The 23744-nt window shown below is 41.0% G+C and overlaps 2 protein-coding genes across 2 annotated transcripts; one reads left to right on the forward strand and one right to left on the reverse strand.

Moving 5' to 3' along the window:
* Window positions 1-6927: 6927 nt before the first annotated feature.
* On the reverse strand, window positions 6928-8365 carry LOC128743779 (1-acyl-sn-glycerol-3-phosphate acyltransferase beta-like). The gene is made up of 4 exons (XM_053840440.1): window positions 8335-8365; window positions 8068-8272; window positions 7870-8003; window positions 6928-7484 (listed from the first exon to the last, which is right to left on the reverse strand). Exons 1-4 carry the CDS (start codon window positions 8363-8365, stop codon window positions 6928-6930), a joined length of 927 nt encoding a protein of 308 aa, XP_053696415.1.
* Window positions 8366-15178: 6813 nt separating this feature from the next.
* LOC128743035 (zinc finger protein 271-like) lies at window positions 15179-17674 on the forward strand. The gene is made up of 3 exons (XM_053839541.1): window positions 15179-15615; window positions 15682-16490; window positions 16556-17674. The coding sequence occupies exons 1-3, from the start codon at window positions 15442-15444 to the stop codon at window positions 17499-17501; spliced, it is 1929 nt and encodes a 642-aa protein (XP_053695516.1). The 5' UTR covers window positions 15179-15441; the 3' UTR covers window positions 17502-17674.
* The last annotated feature ends 6070 nt before the right edge of the window (window positions 17675-23744 follow it).

The following is a 23744-nucleotide window of genomic DNA, read 5'->3' on the forward strand; positions in this document are numbered from 1 at the left end:
AAATGCTGTATCCTGTAAACTATACCTAAGATGGCTGACCCGTCAGCGGGAAACAACTAATGAATAACGATTAGAAACTTGGCACCTGGAATGTCCAAACTGTCAATTAACCTGCACTAACTGGCTTGCTTGCTCGAGAGCTGCATCGACTCGGAGTGGAGATCGTTGCTACTCACGAAGTTTGGTGGCCAAATTCTGGAAAAAGGGAGTTCCGTAGAGTATACACATCTAGTACAGTGGCAATAGAAAGGCAGTCGGTTGATTGCTGAATCGGTTTCCTATTAAGTGTTTGGAAAGCAAAAGCAACGAGTTATCAGGTGAAGATCTGTAGATGACCGTGTATGTGTGTTGAGAATTAAGGGCAAATTCTTCAACTACAGCCTAATCAACGTATACGCACTGACAATTGATAAATCCGATGATGCTAAGGCCGAGTTCTACAACAGGTTCGAGAATACCTATGGAGAGTACCAAAAACATGACATGAAAATCCTCATCGGAGACGCAAATGCGTAGATCGGTAAGGAGAAATTCTTCCGTCCTGTCATTGGAAGACATAAGCCTCATCTGTCGACCAATAATAATGGTCTGAGACTTATAAATTTTGCTTCGACCAGAGGAATGACCGTTTGTGGCACCTACTTTCCACGTCTTAATATTCGGAAACACACCTGGAGGCATCCAAATGGAAACTTTAGCTCTTAGATCGATCATGTCCTGTTTGACTGTCGACACTTTTTGGATGCTATCCATGTATGGTCATTTCGGTGACCAATTACCGATTCTGGCCACTATCTCGTCGTGTGTAAGATTTGTGCAAGGTTGGCGAACCACAGTGGTCCGAAAATCAAAAAAGTTGGCAGAAACCCCAAATAACTCAAATCAAATAACCCAAAAGTGTTATTCTACATACACATATGAGCTTAAATCCTCGTTTTGGTTGTACGCTTCTTAGTTTTCTCAAAGCTATGGTCTTCTGAACCTGTTGAATAACGTTAAAGCCGGTGAAATCTTTTCAAAACACGCATGGTTGTTTGTTGTCTGTATGTAGCAGACGTTGCATAAATATCATAAATAAAGATATATTTAGTTGACAGACACCTATTTCAATATTATTTAGAAGGTTACACTAATTTTAAATATTATTGGTTCACCAAATCTGGCTTGATTATGACAAAAATGAGGACGAAAATCCAAATTCTTTCGAATTGACAGGCGGAACTTATGGACCCCGTCGAGTTCCGTTGCCATATTACTTTTAATGTGCAGGTATACTTGTAAGCAACCGATTAAGCCTAAATTTGGCTGCAACTTTCTGCAACTAAGAAAGTAAAGGCAAATTTTTAAGAAGATGTACGAATTCATGTACGCACATTTGATTATAACGAATAATACTTGCAATGGTTTCAATACATGATAGTAGGCATTGACTATTCTGCTACTGTAATTATCGTTCGCTGTATGTTACATTACATTAATGTATACTTTAGTCTAAATTTGCAGTTATTATAAATATATCTAATACAATAAATAATATGACAAAATAATTTCATACTTTTCAGTGGAAGAAAAAAGAAGTCTACCCAGGTAACCAATAAGCATTAAAATAAGCAGTAAATCAGTCGTTTATTAGCATCCCTGGCGTTTTATACTGCAGGTTGTTGTTTATCAGTTTTTTGACTGCATAACTGTTGTAAATTGGCATCCACAATTCTATTTAAATTCTTCTTGTTGGTAACTAGCTGCAAATAAGCATTGTCAGCACTATAAGAGGGCTAGCAGTAAAGTAGCCGCATATTTTGCCATAATAGCATTTAAGTAGCATTTAAGGCAACTTAAATGCTTATTGGCTTGCTTTTAAATTGCATTGGAAATGCTTATTGGTTACCTGGGTAATATTAGTTAATCAAGGGCATAGTAGAGGCTGAACCGAAGCACTAAGAAGAAAGTTTTTCTGGTTAACTTTTATTAGTTGTGTTATTATTCAGGCCGATACGTATTTCGCCTATGACTTGCCAGCTTCATCAGTGTCTGCTTTGAATTTGAACTTTTTTGTATTTTTTTAATATTTGAAAACTTATTTAATAATAAATAGCTGGTCTATAGTATCATTCGGATGCAATTAGAATGCACAATTGCTGAATTAAATGAGCTGAGAAAATGCGAAAAAACCTTTCAATAAAAAAATTACATTGGATAACAATTCATTTAAATAAAAATGTAATGTTATCCAAGCTTTCAGTGCCTTATAATGCAACTGAGAGTTCAAATCGATCGTGTATTAAAGAGTTAACCTAAAATTTAAGGGTTAAGCACTAGTTGAATGATATCACATAGATCTCCTGAGTATTTCAAACAACTTTGCCTTTGCAGAACACCAACCCTTTAGGAGGTCGTTTTGACATTTCTGCCAGCTTTTTTGACTTTCGCGAACCCGGCGAAGGCACGCACTGAGAGATCGCTACTTTTCAACATCCAACACGGAAAAAGCGTGGCAGCGAAATATGTTAGAAAGCTTGATCAACGAATCGCATAACAGTAGGGTTATTTAAGTAAAGTGTGGAGGAACCTCCATGGTGTCATTCAAATAACTGCGAGAGAGGTGGTAGGTACGACGTGTGGAAGACACAGCGTAACAACTAATTTGATTCCGAATGCCAGAGGGTGACAGATAAGAAGAGCGAAGCTAGGAGTCGCATGCTCACTGCGGTTACACAACAGGACAGAAAACGGTATTGAGAGACTAAAACTGCGGAAAAAGGAATCCACGGTCTAAAAGAACGCGAATACGAGTAACACGTGTTCGCCTGCCCAGAGGAGAGATTCGCCAGCAATGACACACGAAGTTTCTCCAAAACGATGAGGTGCAGGAATTTTGCCAAGTTCTTGATTTACGATGATAGTGCTGGCAACCTGCTTTCTGACAAAACTTCTGTAGCAGCCACAGCCAGGTGGAAGGAGCACTTTCAGACACTGTTGAATGGAGAGATAAACACGGAGATTAGCTCCGACACATGATAAGGATAAGAAGGCAATCAGTGAGCTAAAAACGGTAATGCTGCTGGAGAGGAAGGTATTCCAGCTGAACTTCTAAAAGTGGGGAGCGAGCTGCTATACGTAATAATCCACCGGATCATTGCCAGGAAGAAGAACAAATGTCGAATGAGTGGTTGGATGGCTTTATTTATCCTATTTTAAAAAAGGACATGGACTCGAGAAATTATATTGTTCAATTCTGCCTGTAAGGTGCTCTCCCATATCCTGTCCTGCAGACTGAGACCATTAGAAAAGTCATTCGACGGCGAATACAAAGCTAGTTTCGTGAGGGTCGATCCACGACGGATCAGATGTTTAACCAGTTCCGGGAGTACAACTTGTAAACTCATCATCTGTTTGTGGACTTTAAGGCGGCGTTCGATTCAGTCAAACGAAATGAGTTGTAGCAGATAATGCCAAAACATAGTTACACTGTACACTGAGAAAACTTTTCGTATAGTTCCTATGTATCCCACATGTAGATTTTTGCAATGTACCCAGTAAATGATCTTTATGTGCCAAACAGTTATCATTTATGTGTACGTGAAAAATTTGCACATACTATTCATATGCATATAATTTTTATGTGTATTTCTGGAAGATTGTGTTTATATGCGGCACATGATAATCATATGGAATTTCATATGAAAATTTACTATTACGCAATTACTATTACTATTTGCGGATGACGTCGATATCATCGAAATCAACCGTAGAAAAGTGGAAGAGACCTTTAGGCATTTTAAATGAGAAGCTGCGAGATTGGGACTTACCTTTAACACTCCCAAATGGACGTACATGATTGCTAGTAACCGTCGTATGTTCAAAGCACGACAAGGACGACACATTGAAGTTACGTTATATCGAAGCAAAAACGAAATTTCTTTCTATTAAAACGATATCGTTTGCAAAAGAAAGGGAATGCTTTCAAACCGTTAACTTTTAAATTTCACGATGTTTCTCTTGTAGTTTAAAAGATTCGTTAAGAAATGCGAAGAAGCAAAGAGTGTGTAAAGATATTGTTAATTGAAATTTGAAAATCGAAATAACGGAACTATTGCATAACTTACAAAACTACAAAAATAAAAATGAATTTCACACAATAGAAATGCGAGGTCACACCATAATGTTGTTTTTCCTGATTTAAAAAAAAAGTTATATATGAGTTACGTTATATCGAAGTTGTTTTGAATCGAGGTTGCTTTATATCGTGGTATTACTGTATCAATGTTACCCTGACGAATACAACAGATGACGTTACATTGTAACGCATATTGTACATATTGGAAACAGCCCAATTTTGCATGACAATAAATTTCCTCATCGCAGCAATTGTACTCTCTCATGCACCTCGGTTTCTTTTGTGTTTATCGCTTATCGCAATATAACGTTTGACACCTGAACCAATAAGTGGTTGGTAAGCATTGGAAGAAATTTAATTTCTTCGAACTGAAATGTCGCAAACATGTTCAGCTCCCGGCTCTCGCACGGTTTCAAAATCACTTTTCCGGGCTCACAGAAGAATGGTAGTAAGATGCGTAGAGACGTGTAGCAAAAATTTGTTTTTTATCAATATTAGGCAGAAGTTATGAAAATTAAGCGTAATACAGTAAGTGTACCACAAATAAAATGTAATTAGTGATTGTTTTTTAGGTAGGTAAACATAGATAAGTGAGAAATTTAGATTTTACTACAACTAGAAAAGCGCCATCTCTTGAAGAGCAACGGTGCGTGTAGTGTCCTATTAATTGAATAAGTTCTCTGAGTGGTTAAAATGGAAGTTGAACGTTGCTAAAACAAAATGTATGGTCATTACTGCACCACTGCAGATTGACGAAGATAGAACAGTTCGAAGTGACGTAACAGTGATTCAGTAAATACAGGTTGTGAAGCATCTTGATGGTGTGATTATTGACGAAAAATTAAATTTCAGTGAGCACATTAAATATACGATCCCCATAAGGCCTACCGAAGCGTGGAGGTGAAAGAGAGCGACGAGTGTTTTTAAGCGTATGATCCTGTGATCAATTGATCCTTGGCGGCATATTAGAAGATGGAGTGTGGCGCAGGCGCATGAGCCCCGAAATTTAGTACGTATACAAATGTACGTATACTCGTACCCGCTGGATGAGCGCTGTTGATGAGGATGCTAGAACAACGTGTGTAAGGGGTAATTGGATAGTGGCAGCCCAAGATCCAGAAGCTTGGAGACGACTCCTAAATGCGGCCCAGATTCGATGAACGGATTGTTGCCGAAAAACTAGACTAAGTAAAAGTTTCTCGAAAGTTTGTTTGCTATATAGTTTCAATCGTTTCTTGACTTCAAATGCAAAAATTCCGATTTGTAAGCCAATCATCAACCCCACTTCTACCACAAGACTGTTTCTTACGTCAAAACAACAGCTAAAACGGATGCAGATTCTCCAGAAAAAAGGTATACGATTCATTCTATGTTGTGATCGACTAACAACAAGGACGTTTATGTTAAGTTATTTGCAGCAGATGTCTATAAAGCAGGGAATCGAATTCAATACGATTGTAATCAAATGTAATTCAAACAAAACGTTAGTGTACGAAAGAGATGTGCACCACTATCAAACAAGACATGCTGGAAATCTCAGACTGCCGAATTTCAGCAAAACGTTCACGCAAATCTTACTGTTTTATAAGAATTACAGATTGCTCAGCCAGGTTTCAAAAACCGCAAAACAGGCAAACAGTTTGGAGAATTCAAACAAATCTGTAAGATATTTGTAACGCAAAGAGCTTTGTGTTGATAGACGTAGATGGGAATACATGGAAATAAAGTCAGATGAAATGGAATTTCTTTGCATTAACATGGAAAATTAGCTGCTTGTAAAACTTTTACGCTGCAAAAGATGATATTGCAGAAAATGTTTTATTTATGTGAATTATTTCTCATTGTTCCAAAACCTATAAGTTTTGAGAAAAAAACAGCAAAACTGCAATTCATTACAATCTAATTCACCAGCGAAATTTGGTTGGTTTCTGGTATCGCCCGATACGATATCCAAGTTCAACCTTCAATGACACAGCCGAGCCGACTCTTATCGGCTTGGATTTGCAATCAACATTTTATCGAAACGAACAATGAACAACGATATCGATATCTTGGAGTTTTCCCATGCCCATGGGAATTTGGAGGTCAACCGCAGTTTGAATGACTAAAGCTTATTTCCAATTGTTCGAAAGCTTTTAATTAAAAATAAACACAAATCACTTTCCATCGTCTAGTGTACTTCGTACTGTGCAATATCAAACCCGGACATTTTTCAAAATTAACGTTCAGGTTTGGGTCAAAGAATCCCCGAATATCCATAAAATTGGGCAAATTTTTCGATTTACTCGGCCATTGCTTTTTTGAACAATTCATAGCTCTTGAACCACGCATTGTAGAGTAGTGTAGTAAGTGGTAATGAAAAAACTTCAAAGAAAAGTGAGGGGAACTATCATGTTCTACCTGATTTTTCCTACTCTCTAATTCTTAGTCCTTTCCTAGGTATTCCTGGGTTATGAACGAAAAACTCACGACCGGTCACGCGCTATTTTAAAATAATTTATTCTTCTATACATTTGTTTACTTCAAAAATTCATATCTTATGAACCAAGCATTGTTTTAGCATCAAAATGTTTGTTCAACAGTCTAGCGAAAACATTATCTGGAGGAAGTTTGCCACAAATTTTTCACCGGGTATGGAAGAAATAGTAATAAAGGTTATGTTATATGTTATTTCTATTTTGTTAATAGCATCGACTGCATTTGTAGTTAAGACTAAGATACGTGAGTTTTTTAATCCCACAAAAAAGTCTTAATCATTTATCGCATCAAATAAATTGATTTTTAACAATCTGTAGCAATAGTTAAAATACCTAGTTCGTCTTCTTTCCATCAAGGATGCTCAAACGAGGCCGCTCAGCTCGCAACCACTTCGGATCCACCAAATTGGCGTCCATCTCTGCCGACAGTTTCTCGTACTCGCTCAGCATAGCGTCACGGGTTCGCTTGATCAGTTCGTCCAGATTATCCTTGGTTAGGCCCACCGTCGGGATCGGTTCCAGCACGTTAATCAGCACATGCCCCGGCTTGAAGATGTACTTTTTCGCTTCGATGAAGTACATATGGGAGAACACCACCGGAACGATGGGAACCCCGGCTTCGATGGCCGTGTGAAAACCACCCTTCTTGAACGGCAGCATACCCCGTTCCGGATATCTGGTTCCCTCCGGGTAGAGATACATTTTGTAACCCTGCTTGATCATTTTCTGCTTGCAACCGTCCAGTGTTTTCATAGCAGATGGGCGATTTTTTCGATTGATGTAGGTAATCCCGGCCAGCCAGACGGCCGGACCGAAGGGTATAATGAAAAGCATTTCCTTTTTGGCGATGGAGATCACATCTCGCATTATGTCCCACAGGACCATCATTCCTGAAATTAAAATCCATGTGAGGTGGCGGTTCTGGTTGCTTATTTCTAGCAGGTGCTTAATCTTTTTCAAGAATTTTTATCCTATCAGTACTACTCAACAACCGACATTTCTCACTAAATTCGAAGTTGCATCATTTCATTACATGATGCAAGTGCATTGAATACACTTACAAGCGACTTAACCTGTTACTAAACGTATTTCTTATCCTTATCGCATAAGAATGTAAGTAAATGTGTTGGTATCAGTAGATCGTGAGACCAAAATAATGATTGAACGAGACGTGTATGGAAGCCGGCAAACTGTTATCAAAATCGCTTTGAAAAGCCAAAAACTAGATTGCGATAAAAGACCTGGAATGGGACCGAACTTTAAACATATATTCACCTAAAATATCCATCGACGATTGATGGTTAGCCATAACGACCGCACCCTTGGCTTCCTTTAAGATGCGGGCATTACGCAGTTCCCATGTTATCGGCAAAAGTGTCGATGCATACGACACCGTCGTAGCTATGATTCTAAAAATGACCATAAAAATAACTATAAACGACGTAACTAGTACGGACGATGATCTTAACCAACCGAGCATTAACAGGATTTCGAGGCCTCAGCAGAGAGATTGGAGTGAACAGAGTGGTGAAAGCTTGTGTTGCAAAATAAATCATGCCATATTTAGCGTAGTATTTGAATTTGTTGCCATCCGATCCTACTTTGGTGGCCAAAATCAGCAGGAACCAAACGCCGATTCCAATCAACCAAGCGTACGCATAGTAGCGAACGAACAGACCTAAAATATCAATCTGAGTTAGGAAGAAACATTAAGCAATCGAATCAATTGAAGAAACATACCAACGGTCTGGCAGAGCGCGCAATCCGTCATTCTGCTCTGAACAGCTCACCTCACCGCTCAACCGTTCAAAGTTCAACTCAACCAATTGCGAGAAAGGCAATTTTTAGAAACAAAACACCTCTGCTCGGCTGTCTACCGAAAACTGGACTGTCGGGCCACCCGAAAACGGCGAAAGTGTCGCTCATTTGCCAATAATAACAATAGACGTTAATCAGTTCATTCCGCCGAATTTGATAACCATATAACCACGCTAGTAGCGCTATTGGTGAACAACAGCCCCGCGAGACGGAATCAATGGCGTTGACGACGCGACGGCGGCGGAGACGCCGCAGATAACAGGAGCAATATATTATCTTCTAGTTCAAGAACGCTCGATGGCTTCAATCATGAATGGTCGCACTATTGCGTGGAGGAAATATCAACCAAGATGCTGAAATAAAATAATCGTGCAACATTCACCATTACAAATTAATTGATGACTATTATCGAACAGTGAGTTGAGCAGTACTGATAGCATACAATAGGGTGGCGATTTTTATTGAGCAGAAACTGACAATGAATTAGGAAAAATAATAAAAAATATTTTTGAAATTTTTTTGACCGTATATGATATTGTAAAGAAATTGAAGTCACTAGGAATCAACGAAAGATTCAGCTTTCGTACCATCAAGCCATACAAAGAGTCATACTTCCCAAACCTGGCCGTAAACGCACTGTAAGGACATCGGAAGCCATCAATTGAGTAAAAGTGCGTATTCGACGGAAACCAGATCAGCCTGGACGTAAGATGGCCAAGGTAGTAGGAATTTCGCAGTCAACCATAAATAATATTTTGAAAGATGATCAAATAATTCCATACAAAAAACAATGGGTGTGCGGTTTGACTGAAAAACAGAAGGCTGTAAGAATCGAAAGATGTTGGCAGTTGCTCAAGCGGAAGGGTAATTGTGAAATTCTGTTTTCGGACGAAACAATTTTTCTGCTACAGGATCACAACAACCAACAACAAGATCAAATATATGCAGTACAACATCGATAATGTTTTGAAGAACTATTTACTTTCTATCGTTAAAAAACACTGCACCATACAGCTTCCAACAAGATTCTGCAACGTCTCACCAGGCGAAAGTTACACAGGCTTGGAGCGAGGACAGTTTTCTGGATTTGATTTCTTCGAAAGAGCGATCTGCCTCGACGCCTGATTTGAATCGTCACGACTTCTATGCATGGGGTTACATGTTAGATAAACTAGGGAGCATCAATGGATTGACAGTGGAAACTACGTTGAATTCTCATTAATAGTACGGGAAAAGTTGGATGGAAAACTGGGAATACAATATTTGCTCGAAGTAAATTTTTGGACAATTGTTGGTAAATAAACATATTGATAATTAAAGTTTAAAAATATAGTTAACTGAGTTTTCCAGCTTTCCACGAGTGGTAATGGTGGTTGGTGGGTACTACAGGGACTATCCACCTTTTCGCGCGGGTAATGGCGGTTACCAAAGGAATATTTTTGTTGAATCGCAGCTTATCCAGCGCTTGTTCCATTGGTTTTAGCCACACAATAGTTGAATAAGCCACTCTTAAACAAAAATGTTTGCTGGGTAGTGGGTACACTTTTCGACAATGTTTATTTGGTTTTGGGAACTCCGCTCACGTACGCTTGAAAATTCTACAACAACAATCAAGGCTGGAAATGTCAACCTGATTACGCACGCGAAAAGGTGGATAGTCTCTGTAGTTGGTACAACTTTCAAAAGGATACAGTTCGGTTTTGACATTCAATGCAGGCGCGGTTACTATCGAAGCCACTACGATTGTTTGCTGGTTGAGTGGAAAAATGTAATGTTTAGTTTTCGCAGATAAGCCGAAGAGTAATTTAGTTGAGGGAAAACAAATTTTTGTGCTTTTGTCCCAAGTAACCAAAAGTTTCGATAAAAGGGGTTTTTTGGCTTAATCAGCCAACGAAATGATCATGAATAGAACTCTATTCAACTTCATTTTTAAGTAATTAACCGTACTTTCAAGTTCGTATTTGATGTTTAAACTTCGAAAGGAATACAAAGTAACTTCGAACAGAACTAGAAAGTTCGCAAAAAGTTCACCTAAGTCGCTATATAGAACACTGTTCAGCCCAAAAAGAAACTCCAACAATTTTCAAAATAAAAAAGATTGGGGGAATATTTTCCCACTTCCTGTTTTGCCGATTCATGATATTTCTCATTAACTGAGGTATTTAATTTCGGTTAATAATCGACTGTTTTTTTATAAATATTAATTTATTGTAACTTACCACACGCCACCAACATAAACCTCGGGGATTTGAACTCGAGTACTTCTTTTCGGTAACTTAGACGCAGACCACTGCTCCGTTGCTGGAATATGCGATTTGCATCGTTTTTACTCGATGTGCTAATTTCTCATTTATCACAGCCCCAAAACGAACTTACACTTAAGAACAACTCATCGGCAAAATTCATGTCACTAGCGGCGTCAGAGATGACGCAGTGCATCAGGATAGGCATGCAACGAGGAACGCTCGGGTTCAAATCCAGTAGCGGTCGGTGTAAGTTAGGCTTTTTTAATTGGTCCATCTTAAGCGCATGAACCGACTTTACAAAAGTTAGGAGGAGGCGGAGGTAGAAAAAGGAAAAGTATAAAAATAGAACTACAAGCGCTGTTTTATAAACTTTTGCCAAAGTTTCTTCAGAAGCTGCTTAGCGCTCTATGCAGCGAGCTCAAGGCAACTTTGAAGTTCGGTTAGTTACAAGTAAAGCTGCTTAGCAAGCTATACCTCCATAGACATAAAGCTTGTTAACCTTCCTTAGACACCATTATCCGAACTCTAAGTTGCTTTCAAGTTGTATGTTGATCTTTCAAGCTGCATGTTGGACTTTCAAGTTGCTACAGATATTAACGGTACTTTAATGAGAATGAAGTTCGGTTTACAAATGTAATGTCTAGTTGTTCAACAAGAAAGTTCTGCGGAACTAAATTTGAACCAAATATGAACTTTCAAGTTTGTTCCTTAAGTGAAATTCGAACTTTTGGTTGCTTGGGGTGGCTATCATTGGCTGAAATAATCTTTGTATTGGGTCAATGTGACAATAATTCAGCAAAATATAACCACAAAACTAAGTTTCTGTTCAACTAACTTCAACTGCAATTCGCCTCGATTTTACTGTCCGATCGGACCCGTTCGTGTGTAATAGCATACGTTATATTTCGATCGACGCGCATTTTCTGATCGGGTTCGGCTCTGATCGGAATGTAGAATAGAGGCGAATGTTTCCATTTTTTCACTCAGTCAGCACGTGACAGCAACGCGACACGACTTCACTCACATTCGTTTAAATACGCAGCCCTTACTTACTTACTTAATTGGCCTACCCAGGTAACCAATAAGCATTTCCAATGCAATTTAAATGCAGGCCAGTAAGCATTTATGCCTTAAATGCTACTTAAATGCTATTTTGGCAAAATATGCGGCTACTTTACGGCTAGCCCTCTTATAGTGCTGACAATGCTTATTTGCAGCTAGTTACCGACAAGAAGAAATTAAATAGAATTGTGGATGCCAATTTACGACAGTTATGCAGTCAAAAGGCTGATAAACAGCAACCTGCAGTATAAAATGCCAGGGATGCTAATAAACGACTGATTTACTGCTTATACTAATGCTTATTGGTTACCTGGGTAACGTCTTACGACAAGGCCTGCGCAGTATAATTTCTCCATCTGTTTCGGTCCATGGCAACTGATCTCCAGTTCCGCGGGCACCCAGTGCTCGCCAGATCCGCTCCCTCTTCGTCTTGTTCCTACCGGATTTGATGCGAAAACCATTTTTGCAGGATAGTTGTCCGGCATTCTAGCAACATATCCTGCCCAACGTATCCGTCCAGCTTTAACCACTTTCTGAATACTTGGTTCGCCGTAGAAACGCGCGAGCTCGTGGTTCATTCTTCATCTCCATACACCGTTCTCTTGCACTCCGCCAAAGATGGTTCTTAGCACCAGCCGTTCGAAAACTCCAAGTGCTCGTAGGTCCTCTTCTAGCAGTAACCACGTTTCGTGCCCGTAGAGGACACCCGGTCTAATTGGCGTTTTGTACAGTGTGCACTTTGTACGGTCAAATTGTTCGACCGCAAGTGTTTGTGGAGTCCGTAGTAGGCCCGACTTCCGCTGATACGTCTTTTAATCTCACGGCTGGTATTGTTGTCCTCTGTTGCCAGTGAGCTAACGTATACAAACTCGTTTTTCTTGCTGTAGTTATAGGTACGCGCAGCCCTTTTTAGCCCGAAGTAGGATTGTGCATTTAGTAACATGTGGGTGAAGTCGCGGCGAGTCGCTTTTACTTTGTACGGGGTCTAAGGGTACCGTGAACCCCCGTTCGTTTGACCATTTTTAATCTGAACACTTTTTAATTTGAACCCAACTGGTTTGCACGATGTGCAAATTAAAAATGGTTCAAATGTCATTCTCAACATGGCATCATTTGCCTTCGCAGACAATGCACATAAACACGATTTGTTTGTACTGATCTAGCGTGTTTAATCCTAGTTTAATCAGTTTCACCAACGATTACGATAGAAATCCGATCGGAGAATAACATATTCGCTGCTTGCAACTACCAACTAAATGAGACTAAATCAAACCAAACCACCAAAACAATAACAAAGAGCAGGGCGGCCAGTTTATACAAGTTTCAGCATATTTAGGGTTGCTACTGTGTTACCTGACTCACTGCGAATATGCGTTGTATTCGCGGGATCGTGTTGGTTCGAAAGTTTTCGAAAAATATCGCCCTTGTATCGAAGATATCGTTAATTTTGATCACTAAAATAACGTACTTAAACGTTATATTTCGTGTGCCTGTAGTACGCAATAATTGTATTGTGAAACTGAATTGTTATTTATGCAATTTTTTACAAATTAAATGCAATAACAAAAGCACAACTTATAAAAAATCGTTTGTTTTCGATATTAACTCCATATGCGTTATAAACGAGTAAAACGTATGGTTACGTTTTATTTCAATAATACGCATATTCGCAGTGAGTCAGGTAAAACAGTAGTTGTTCAAATTAAAAACAAATCCCGTTAGTTTGCATGAGGAATCGTTCAAACGAACGGGGGTGCACTGTACCGCCAGTGTAAACGCGACAGCGACGTGACGCGCCTTTACTCACATTCATTTGAATACGCAGCTCTTCTTCGCCGGAAGCAGGGCTACGCATTTAAAACAATGTGAGAGATGTCGCGTCGCGACGCTGTCGCGTGCACTCTGTACGGGGCTAAACGCGACAGCGACGCGACACAACTTCGCTCTCATTTTGCATTTGTGTTGGTACTCTCCGTTTTGATTCAAAATTTTGCGGTTTTTGAGTACCTTCTGCGCCTCTGTATCCTATAGTCTCTGTAGGTTAATCGAGCGATTATCGCGGGCATCTGTAATGTACCAGCCAGGCCGGTGACATCCCTATCCACCTTTTCGCGTGCTTAATGGCGGCTAGTAGGTACACTTTTTAAAAATGTTTATTTGCTTTTGGCAATTCCGCTCTCGTACGCTTGATAGTTCTACAACAACAATCAAAGGTGGAAATAAAGTTAACAATAAAGTTGCCAAAGGCATGCTAATATTTTCCGAAGGTTGTACCCACTAGCCGCCATAACAAACGCGAAAAGGTAGATACTATACCGTTTTATTCGTTTATAGCCAAGGGTAAGTCGCTGAGAATATTCCGTTTACCTCATTCATATAAAATTTGTTCAGTTTGTGCCTTACTGTGCCGCCGAGGTTCTGATCGTGTGAAACCTGTCAAACTTGCCTACGCCCAGCCAGACTCTTTTGATCGTTTTGACAATAACAAAAATTGGCAGGGCTGCCAATTTCTAACATTTCAAAATTTAAATGTCAAAAAGGTGGGCCACAGCGTGCCATAAACTGTGAAATGAATGTACCGCAATTGCAATCAATGAGGTAAGCTGTTTCCTAAATTGAGCCTGCCACAAAGTTCTAAGCGACGTACTCTTGAACTTGGCGTAAATAAAGTTGAAAAAGGCATGCTAACGTTTTCCGAAAGTTGTACCCACTAGCCGCCACTACGCAGGCGAAAATGTGGATTTGGTAGATTTGAACGCATAGAATCAATGCTAAAGGCTGTTTTACCATTTTCGTGAAAATGAACGTGAATTAAAGTTTAAAATGTCACTTTCCCGCGTCGCTCACTGTGAACTACTGGAAATTACCCACTTCTCTTTCATTATCAAGTTTACGATTTCAAGAGAACATTTTTAGAATGCCGTAACCGCAACGACACATTCGGAGACGAATGTCCTGTCTCCTGTGCTGCTATGAGGTGTGAGCAGCAATGACATTTATATTCACCTCGTTTCATGTTTTTGTTCGCTGAGACGTTTCCATCTCCAACGAAGTGTGGTGAATTTGATTTCGCTGCGGCTTCATCGTGAAATTTTATTCTTTCTTTGAAAATTTGAATAAAGAAAAAAAAATTGAATTTGAATGATATGCGCCAGCAATGTAAGTATTTAACATTACTTGGTTTTTCATGATTATTTTTACGTTTTGTTGGGTAAATACTTTTCTGGCAAAAAGGGTATGCAAAAGGAGGCCTGGTCGCCCTAAGCACATCCCGCGCATTCAAAATTAGACAACCGAATATTATGTGGGAACTGTGGGAAGCAATAAACTGGCCGCACTGTTTGTACGTTTTTTATCGTTTTCCTTTCTAAGCAGGCGACGAAGCTCCGAGCGTTTTCAAAACAATCGATTTTTATTTACAAAACATTTTCTAGTAACTTGTTGGATTTTTCTAAATCGCCAGTATCATTATTAGTATATAGTTCTTTGTTGATTGTGTATCTACTTTATGTGTAACTATGAAGCAACATTCAGCGGCAAGCGTAACCGATCAGTGAACATCTATAACATTGCTGCACGCAATCCAGCAACGACGTGAACTGTTTACTATCACAGTCCCGTTAGGCCGTAAACAACGAACCGCATCGGGCGTTCGGGTACAATCTGTAATCCATTCCGCAAAGGGAACAGCATCATCGTGGAGTCCGACGAGGCAATTTTTATGGAACTGGTGGAACTGCAGAATGGTCAAACTGCAGCCGTACTGGATTTGGACTTTTGTCGACTGTGTCTTGGCCGTGACGGAACCGAGCTGATCTCGGTGTTCAGCGAAAGCGTTAACGAAGCCGGCAAGGAGCCTCTGAATGTACGAATCCATCGGTTTTTCGAAGTGCAGGTAAGGGTGGACCGTGGTCCATAGTTTTTCGGATTTGTGTGAAAAATGTTTGAAATTGTGTTGCAGATAGTTGAGACTGACATCCTTCCGACGCACATTTGTCAGTTGTGCTTGTTACAAACGGAAAGTTGCTCGGATTTTCGAGACAACTGCATCCGAAATGAGCGAAAGCTGCAGGAGTTGATTGCCGTCCAGGAGCCTGTTGTCAATCCAGAGCCGGAATGCGAGCCGGAAGATGTTTCCTCAACGAAACACGAGGATTCTACGGTGGAAAACGAAAGCGTCGATGCTGATGACGAAGAGGAGGAACCTTCGGAAACGATCGTTGTCGATCCGACGAAAGACTATGAAAGTTCGAATCAAAGTTTGCAGGAACTTTTTTCCGACGATGACGAAAATACGGATGGTTTGGGGTTGGACGATGTCATCGAAGAAAGCCTCAAAATAGCAGCCCTACATGATTCTTCGGAAGATTTAATGGAAGAGGACAGTAAGCTGAAAAAGGTGGTGCATATGTGCAAGTATTGTGATGTGGCTTTTGCCATGTCGAATGCGTGCTACGTGCATGAGACTCAGGATCACGACCTGCTGGCACCGTACGCTTGTCAGTTCTGCGAGTTTAAAACCATTAACCGAAGCATTCTGATTACACACATCCGTGATGTTCACGGGATCGACAGGCCGTACATTTGCATTCAGTGTAACAAAGGTTTTCACCGGAGGTCGGACTTGAAGAAGCACACGTTCGTTCACAGTGGGGTTCGACCGTTTGCTTGTCACGAGTGTGGTAAAAGTTTTTCCAGAAACACCAATTTGACGAAACACCTGAGAATTCATTCGGGTTTCAGGCCGCACATTTGCAACACTTGCCCCAGGTGAGTCGAAAAACACTTAGTGTTTTTATAAGTTATCGTTTTCGACGGAAATATTTCTCTTTTAGGTCATTTGCCAACAAAGCCGATTTGGTTCGTCACCAGAACATTCACATGTCCTTAGGGAAGCAGTTCTCTTGTAGCAAATGCAACAATACGTACGCTCGGAAGGATAAACTTCTGAGCCACGAGAGGATTTGCTACGCAAAACAGCAACAGCAGACAACCCAGAGCATGACCGCTTCCGGTGGAACAACTACAACGACAATGACGAAAGCAGAGTTCGATGCCGAAAACATGGTCATCGCTTTAGATCCGTACCAGGAAATCGACCAACCCCCAACCGAAGACGATCCAGGCATTCCAAACGCTGCTCCGATTTCGGCCATATCGAAATTCTCCAACATTACGATGCCACTTGGCCGGCCAAATGCGTCACCAACGCTGCAGGCCAAGTTCTTCACCTGTCACAAGTGTCCGAAGAGATTCCTATCGAAGAACACCCTTCACACGCACCAGCTGATCCACTCGGACGTTCGCAACTACCGATGCCATACGTGCGACAAAAAATTTATCCGAAAGCGAGAGTTGGACCGCCATATGAACGCCGTCCACAGCACCCTGAAGCCGTTCGAATGCAAACAATGCTACAAACGATTTTCTCGAAAAGATAAACTGCTACGCCACGAGCGCGTACATCGATCCGATAAATTCTTCGCTTGTACAGCATGCGATGCAAAATTCCTCCGGAAGGAAGCGCTGGCGATTCATTCGAAAATTCACTGCACCGCATCGGCAGCAGCAGCGGCGGCGGCGGCCGCAACAACGACGACGATGACGACCGCCTTTCCAGCGACAGACCACTATCCATCACCTTCGTCGTCATCCGAGGTGATCATCATGATCGATCAGGACCAACAGGATCAGCTCCTGATGGAGCACATGCTGTCGTACGCGGCGGACGACGTCGGACTGAGTGCGGCTTCCATTGCGACCGCCGCGGCGTTTATGTGAGATGTGAGTTGTAAAAATTATGGTAACGTAACTGTGTAATCTCATTATGGACGCGATCATGGCGTGAATGTCGACGGTGAGAGAAATCCGTATACTAGAGTATTAGGCGTCTAGAGAGTAAGGAAGGTATTTATCATTGCTATCGAAATCTAGAAATAATAGAATAAGTCAAACGTCTCATTTGTCACCGATGTTGTCTGTCGTTTCTAATTAAACGGAAAAAACTTAAAGCATTCAATAAAAATGATTCGATTCATTTTCGACAGCTGTCTATCGCTTGATTTCATTGAATAATGTCTTAGAAACTAACATAGTGCTGGCCGAGGAATCCGGGCCGGTCAAGGTCAACTTTCGCACCACTTTTTCTACCAAATTGGTTGGTATTTCACCGATAACCCTCTACCAGCTACCTTCCTGAGAGACGTTGTTCTCTCAAACGTCACCGCGTAGAAGATTTTCCGATCGATTGGTGCTTAGGTATTGAAAATCGATCAGCAAACCGTCAAGTTATTAGCGTTCAAACCCTAACCACTTTTCCAGGAATCATTTTTGGAATGCCGTAAGACGTAGTCCCGCACGTCAAAAATTCCTATAAGCAATCGCCTGCTGCGTTTTTCCAACACGGACGACTATCAAGACATGCTCGTCCTCGTTTCACCCGTAGAATTTGTGTGTGCTTGATTCGAAGGGTCTGATTTGCCTTTAAAGTGAATATATGACCTGACAGACAATTATTTTAGCGTTTGTAATAGCACTAAGCTACTATGGAATAAATTTTATTTGGGTCGAATAAGACATACGACTTTAATTTGCAAAAATTACTTATCCATTCTTATTTGCTCCTCTGCTGGTTGTTCCATTTTTCATAGTCGATGTGATTTCGGTTTGTGTGACACTTTCACACTTGTTTGTGTTGTGCAACACTGTTTGTGTTTATGGTGGTTTTGTTGTCCGCATTTTTAAATCATTTTGATGGTGCAATGAATAAATTGAATTTCATTAATGCAGTGTTATCGATCCTTAAGTGAATTAAAAAAGTATGAAGCACGAACGAGGGGCTCACGTTACCTAGGACTACGAATCTCCTCCATATTGGAGGAGCCACCCGCTATTACTATGGAAAATCTAGTTGAATCATTAAGATATATGAGACATTTAAAATATTGGTGAATGACCCTTTGGGTTAAAACTACTCAAAAAAGAAAAAAAAACGGGTCATATTCATTTAGACTAAGGTGCGCTAAGGTTTAGTCAAACGGATTAGGACGCTTATTTAGGAATGTTCAATAATTTTTAATAATATATGTTCCAACGCTGTGCGATTTTGATTGTACCAACATTTCCGTTATTTGGCACAAGTTATTTGCTAGTTGCAGAGGTAAATCCATGTTCAGATACCGAATAGATAATTACATGCAAGAATAATAAATAAAACAAATCGGTACAGTACATGAAGGTTACTATTCTTCGACGATCAGAAAAATAGTTTAGATGGGAAAAAATGTTCAAATGGAAAACGAAAGATTGAATATGAAAGAGGGCACTTTATTGAAGTGCGAGCCTAAAGACTTGAAAATAATGATAAATTCTATAACTTATACTTTGATGCTGCCGACCTGCAGGAGAAAGAGTTTTTACAGCCAGCTGAACAGCGTGGTTGAGAAAATCCCGAAGGGGGACATCCAAATTAACATGGGCGACTTCAACGCGAAGATTGGCTCAAACAACGCGGACCTTGAACGCGTCATGGGACGCCATGGCCTAGGAGAGATGAGCGAAAACGGGGAGCTGTTTACAGAATTCTGTGGTAATAACGAGTTGGTCATTGGTGGATCGCTCTTCCCCCATAGACCAGTACATAAAGTCACGTGGGTTTCCCGCGACGGCCGAACAGAAAATCAAATCGACCACATCTGCATGAAACCGCTGATGAATCTGATGAAACCCTCGGCAAAGCACGCGGCGGGCGGAGGGAGTGGATTTCGGATGAAACTTGGAGGAAGATCGATGAGCGGAAAGAGGCAAAAGCCGGCATTGTGCGAGCGTGGACCAGATCGGCTAAGATAGCTGCCCGTTAACGATACGCCGAACTGGAGAGGGCTGTTAAACGTGCTTGTAGGTGGAACAAGAGAGCCTGGACTAACTCCCTAGCCGAACAAGGAGAAACCACCGCCGCCAATGGTGATATCCGTTTGTTGTACGATATTTCTCGCCGCCTTAGTGGTGCCAGGATGAATACAAAGATGCCGCTAAAGGACAGAGCTGGTCAGCTATTGACTGACCGTACAGAACAGCTTAAGCGATGGACTGAACATTTTGAACAACTCTTCCGAGTTTCAAATATCAGAGACCAACAAAACCAGCAGCGTACGACGCCTACAGTTCGTCGAATAAATCGCGTCAACTCGAAGGCGCCATCGCTGGATGAAATTGTAGCAGCCATCAAGAGTATGAAATTCAATAGAGCGCCAGGGATAGATCGTATTTCAGCCGAAATGCTCAAAGCTGACCCACATTTGTCAGCCCAGATGATGCATGAGCTTTTCAGCAATATATGGGAAACCGCAACTTTTCCGGTGGACTGGATGCAGGGCATATTGGTCAAAGTCCCTAAGAAAGGAGACCTAACGGAATGCGGACGCTACTCTCCGGCGGCAGCAAGCTGGATTCCGTGCTGACCGATCATGTGTAGACCATATCACAACGCTCCGCATTATAATTGAGCAGATCAACGAATTCAAGAACTCTCTTCTACTAGTGTTCGTTGACTTCGAAAAGGCGTTCGACCGACTCAACCACGAAAACATCTGGGGCGCACTTAGGCGTAGAGGAGTTCCAGATAAGCTAGTCCATCTCATCGAGGCTCAGTACGAAGCGTTCTCGTGCAAGGTTTTGCAATCGCCTTAAATGCTACTTAAATACTATTTTGGCGAAATATACAGCTACTTTACTGATAACCTTCTTATAGTGCTTCATTTGCTGCTAATTACCGACACGAAGAATTTGAATACCATTTTGGATGCCAATTTACAACACCTATGCAGTCAAAAAGCTAATATACAACATCGTGCAGTATAAAATGCCAGATAGGCTGATCTGCTGCTTATGTTAATGCTAGTTTAATATACAAATTTGCAATTTTTCCTCATAGTAAAGTAGAAAACAACTCCCCTGTCCCCTCATTGCATAGCCAGAAAGCGGATAGTAATATTCGCCATGATTGTACAACATTTCGCCGAATATCATTTTGTGAAAAACCTTAAGCGGAATGTACCTTTTCACGGAAAACTTTTTTGTGGAAAGTACCATTTCGCGATCCTCTCCTTACTCGCTGTCGCTCGTTCCAGGAAACCCAGGTAGACCTAGGAAAACAAATAAACCTAGACAATAGTGATTTCTGCGGGAAGTTGCCTCCCCCCAGTGGGCGGCGCTTCCGACGGCGGGTCGCCAGCGACACTCGCGGCCATCTCGTCCTGAATGATCTAGAGTTACTATAGATAGTTTTTGTGGTCTTGTTATTGCCTAATGTTTTATGGAAGAGTCTCAAATTTCTCGAGTTCGATTAGTTTTTGAGTTTCGTAAAAATTTCTGTTTTATTTATATAAGAGTCCATATCCCCCTACCACAGGAAGGAGAGGTCTTTAACTATCATAAAATAAATTCAAGACTCCAAAATCTCCCACATGCCAAATTTGGTTCCATTTGCTCTCGAGTTATGAGGAAATTTGTATTTCATTAGTGGGGTGAGGGGTCTCTAACCATCACTAAAACCTTTCCTGGCCCCAAAAACCTCTACATGCAAATTTTCACGCCGATTGGTTCAGTAGTTTTTGATTCTATAAGGAACATCCCGACAGACAGAAATCCATTTTTAAATATAAGATATACATAATATAGATGTTGAACAACTAGTTTTTGTCTTTTATCCTAATTTGTAGAAAATAATAAAAACTTGAAAAACAATAAAATTGGAAAATGGAACATACCAGCACTTAGAATTGTTGAATCTTCATAAGTATTTATTCCATCCAACAGATTACGTCGATATGAGGCATAAAACAGATAATGGTTAATATAATAAACTTTTGACAGAAAATCTTATTATTGAATATATACTTCAATTTAAGTTTGGTTATTTATAAAAAAACAATCGCCTCTATTCTACATACCGATCGGAGTCAGTTTCGATCAGAAATTGCGCTTCGATCGGAATGCATCGTATGTTATAACACACGTCGATCGGGACGTTTTTGATCGGAACGAGCTCGATCGGAATGCAGAATCGAGGCGAATAAAAGATACATTTAAGTTCGTTCATCGTGTTTGAAATTACGTTCGATTATTTCCCACTTAGTCTAATATTCACGACAAATTTTTATATAAGCCTATAAAATGATGCTAATGTTGAGATGCACGAACTAATCGGAGTTCACATGGTTTAATTGAAGTGGTTCAGTTGACATCAGACCTCTTTTGAAAGGCCACAAACTTTATAAGAAATGGTTCAGTGATGACGAATTTGACAAACAACATTCAATGTGCATATAAACCTTTCTAAGGTCTACATCAGTTTTAGCATCACAAAATTTACTAAAATGGGCGAAACTTTTTTAGCTTTCAAAATTTTTTCACCAAATGTGGGAATGTTCCCGAAAATCTTTTCTATTTTCATAATATCTACAAATCATAGCCATATGTCACATGGTTTCGGAGTTATTCCTGTGTTCTTTGGGGGACCGCGACATAGTTTTTTAGATTATGTTGCTAAATATTTTAAATTTGCTGAAAACATGCTGATTTTTTTTAACAAATCATCGACTGTAGTCATATCGGTTACTTTGCTGCAGTTACAAGCCATGTACGCGCCATGTGGCGCTGGGATGACACTGGGGATCTGGAACCGGTTCCATTAGAGAAACATTTCAGCATCAGTACAATATGTAACATGACATATCACGCATATCAAATAACATCAGACCTTCACAAGATAGCGATTAGAGACCATCTCATGTCTACTTACTTACTTAATCAGCTCTAGCCCGTAGTTCCCTCTGCTGTACGAAGAAGTCGTCTCCATTCCACTCGGTCCATGGCCGCCATTCGCCAGCCACGTAGTCTGCGTAGAGTCCGCAGGTCGCCTTCCACTAGATCGATCCATCTTGCTCGCTGCGCACCCCGCCGTCTCGTTCCAGTCGGATCGTTATTGAGAATTTTTTTAACCGGGCTGTCGTCCGACATCCTCACGGCATGCGTAGCCCATCGCAGGCGACCGATCTTTGCGGTTTGAGCGATGGGTGGTTCCCTAAGCAGCTGATGCAATTCATGGTTCGTTCGCCTCCTCCACGTTCCGTCTTCCATCTGCACTCCGCCGTAGATGGTGCGCAACACCTTCCGTTCGAAAACACTAAGGGTACGTTGGTCCACCACGAGCATAGTCCCTGTCTCATGGCCGTAACCGGCCATGGCCGACTACCGGTTTAATCAGCGTCTTGTAGATTGTTAACTTCGTGCGGTGGCGAATTTTGTTCGATCGCAGCGTCCTACGGAGTCCAAAGTAGGCACGATTTCCTGCCATAATGCGTCTTTGTATTTCTCTGCTGGTGTCGTTGTCTGCGGTAACCAGTGAGCCCAGATACACGAACTCTTCTACCACCTCGATTCCATCACCGTCTAAATGAATCCGAGGAGGGAGGTCAGCTTTCACGTTTCTAGAACCTCTTCCTTTCATGTATTTTGTTTTTGATACATTAATGACAAGTCCAATACGTTTGGCTTCAGCTTTCAGTCCGATGTACGTTTCCGCCATCCTCTCAAAGGTACGTGTAATGATGTCAAAGTCGTCAGCGAAACCAAGAAGCTGGACAGACTTCGTGAATATCGTGTCACTCGTGTCTATACCCGTTCTTCTTATCACACCCTCCAAAGCGATGTTGAACAGCAAACATGAAAGTCCATCACCTTGCCGTAACCCTCTTCGAGATCCAAAGGGACTCGAGACTGCCCCTGATACTCGAACAACACACATTACTCGATCCATCGTCCCCTTGACCAATCGCGTTAGTTTATCCGGAAATCCGTAGTAGTGCATAATCTGCCATAGCTGATCGTGTCATACGCCGATTTGAAGCCGATGAATAAATGATGCGTGGGCACGTTGTATTCGCGACATTTCTGCAACACCTTACCGAAGCGCGAAAATCTGATCTGTGGTTGCACGAGCACCCATGAATCCCGCTTGATGTT

This window comes from Sabethes cyaneus, chromosome 3 (assembly GCF_943734655.1).
Source record: "Sabethes cyaneus chromosome 3, idSabCyanKW18_F2, whole genome shotgun sequence".
Lineage (NCBI taxonomy): Eukaryota > Metazoa > Arthropoda > Insecta > Diptera > Culicidae > Sabethes > Sabethes cyaneus.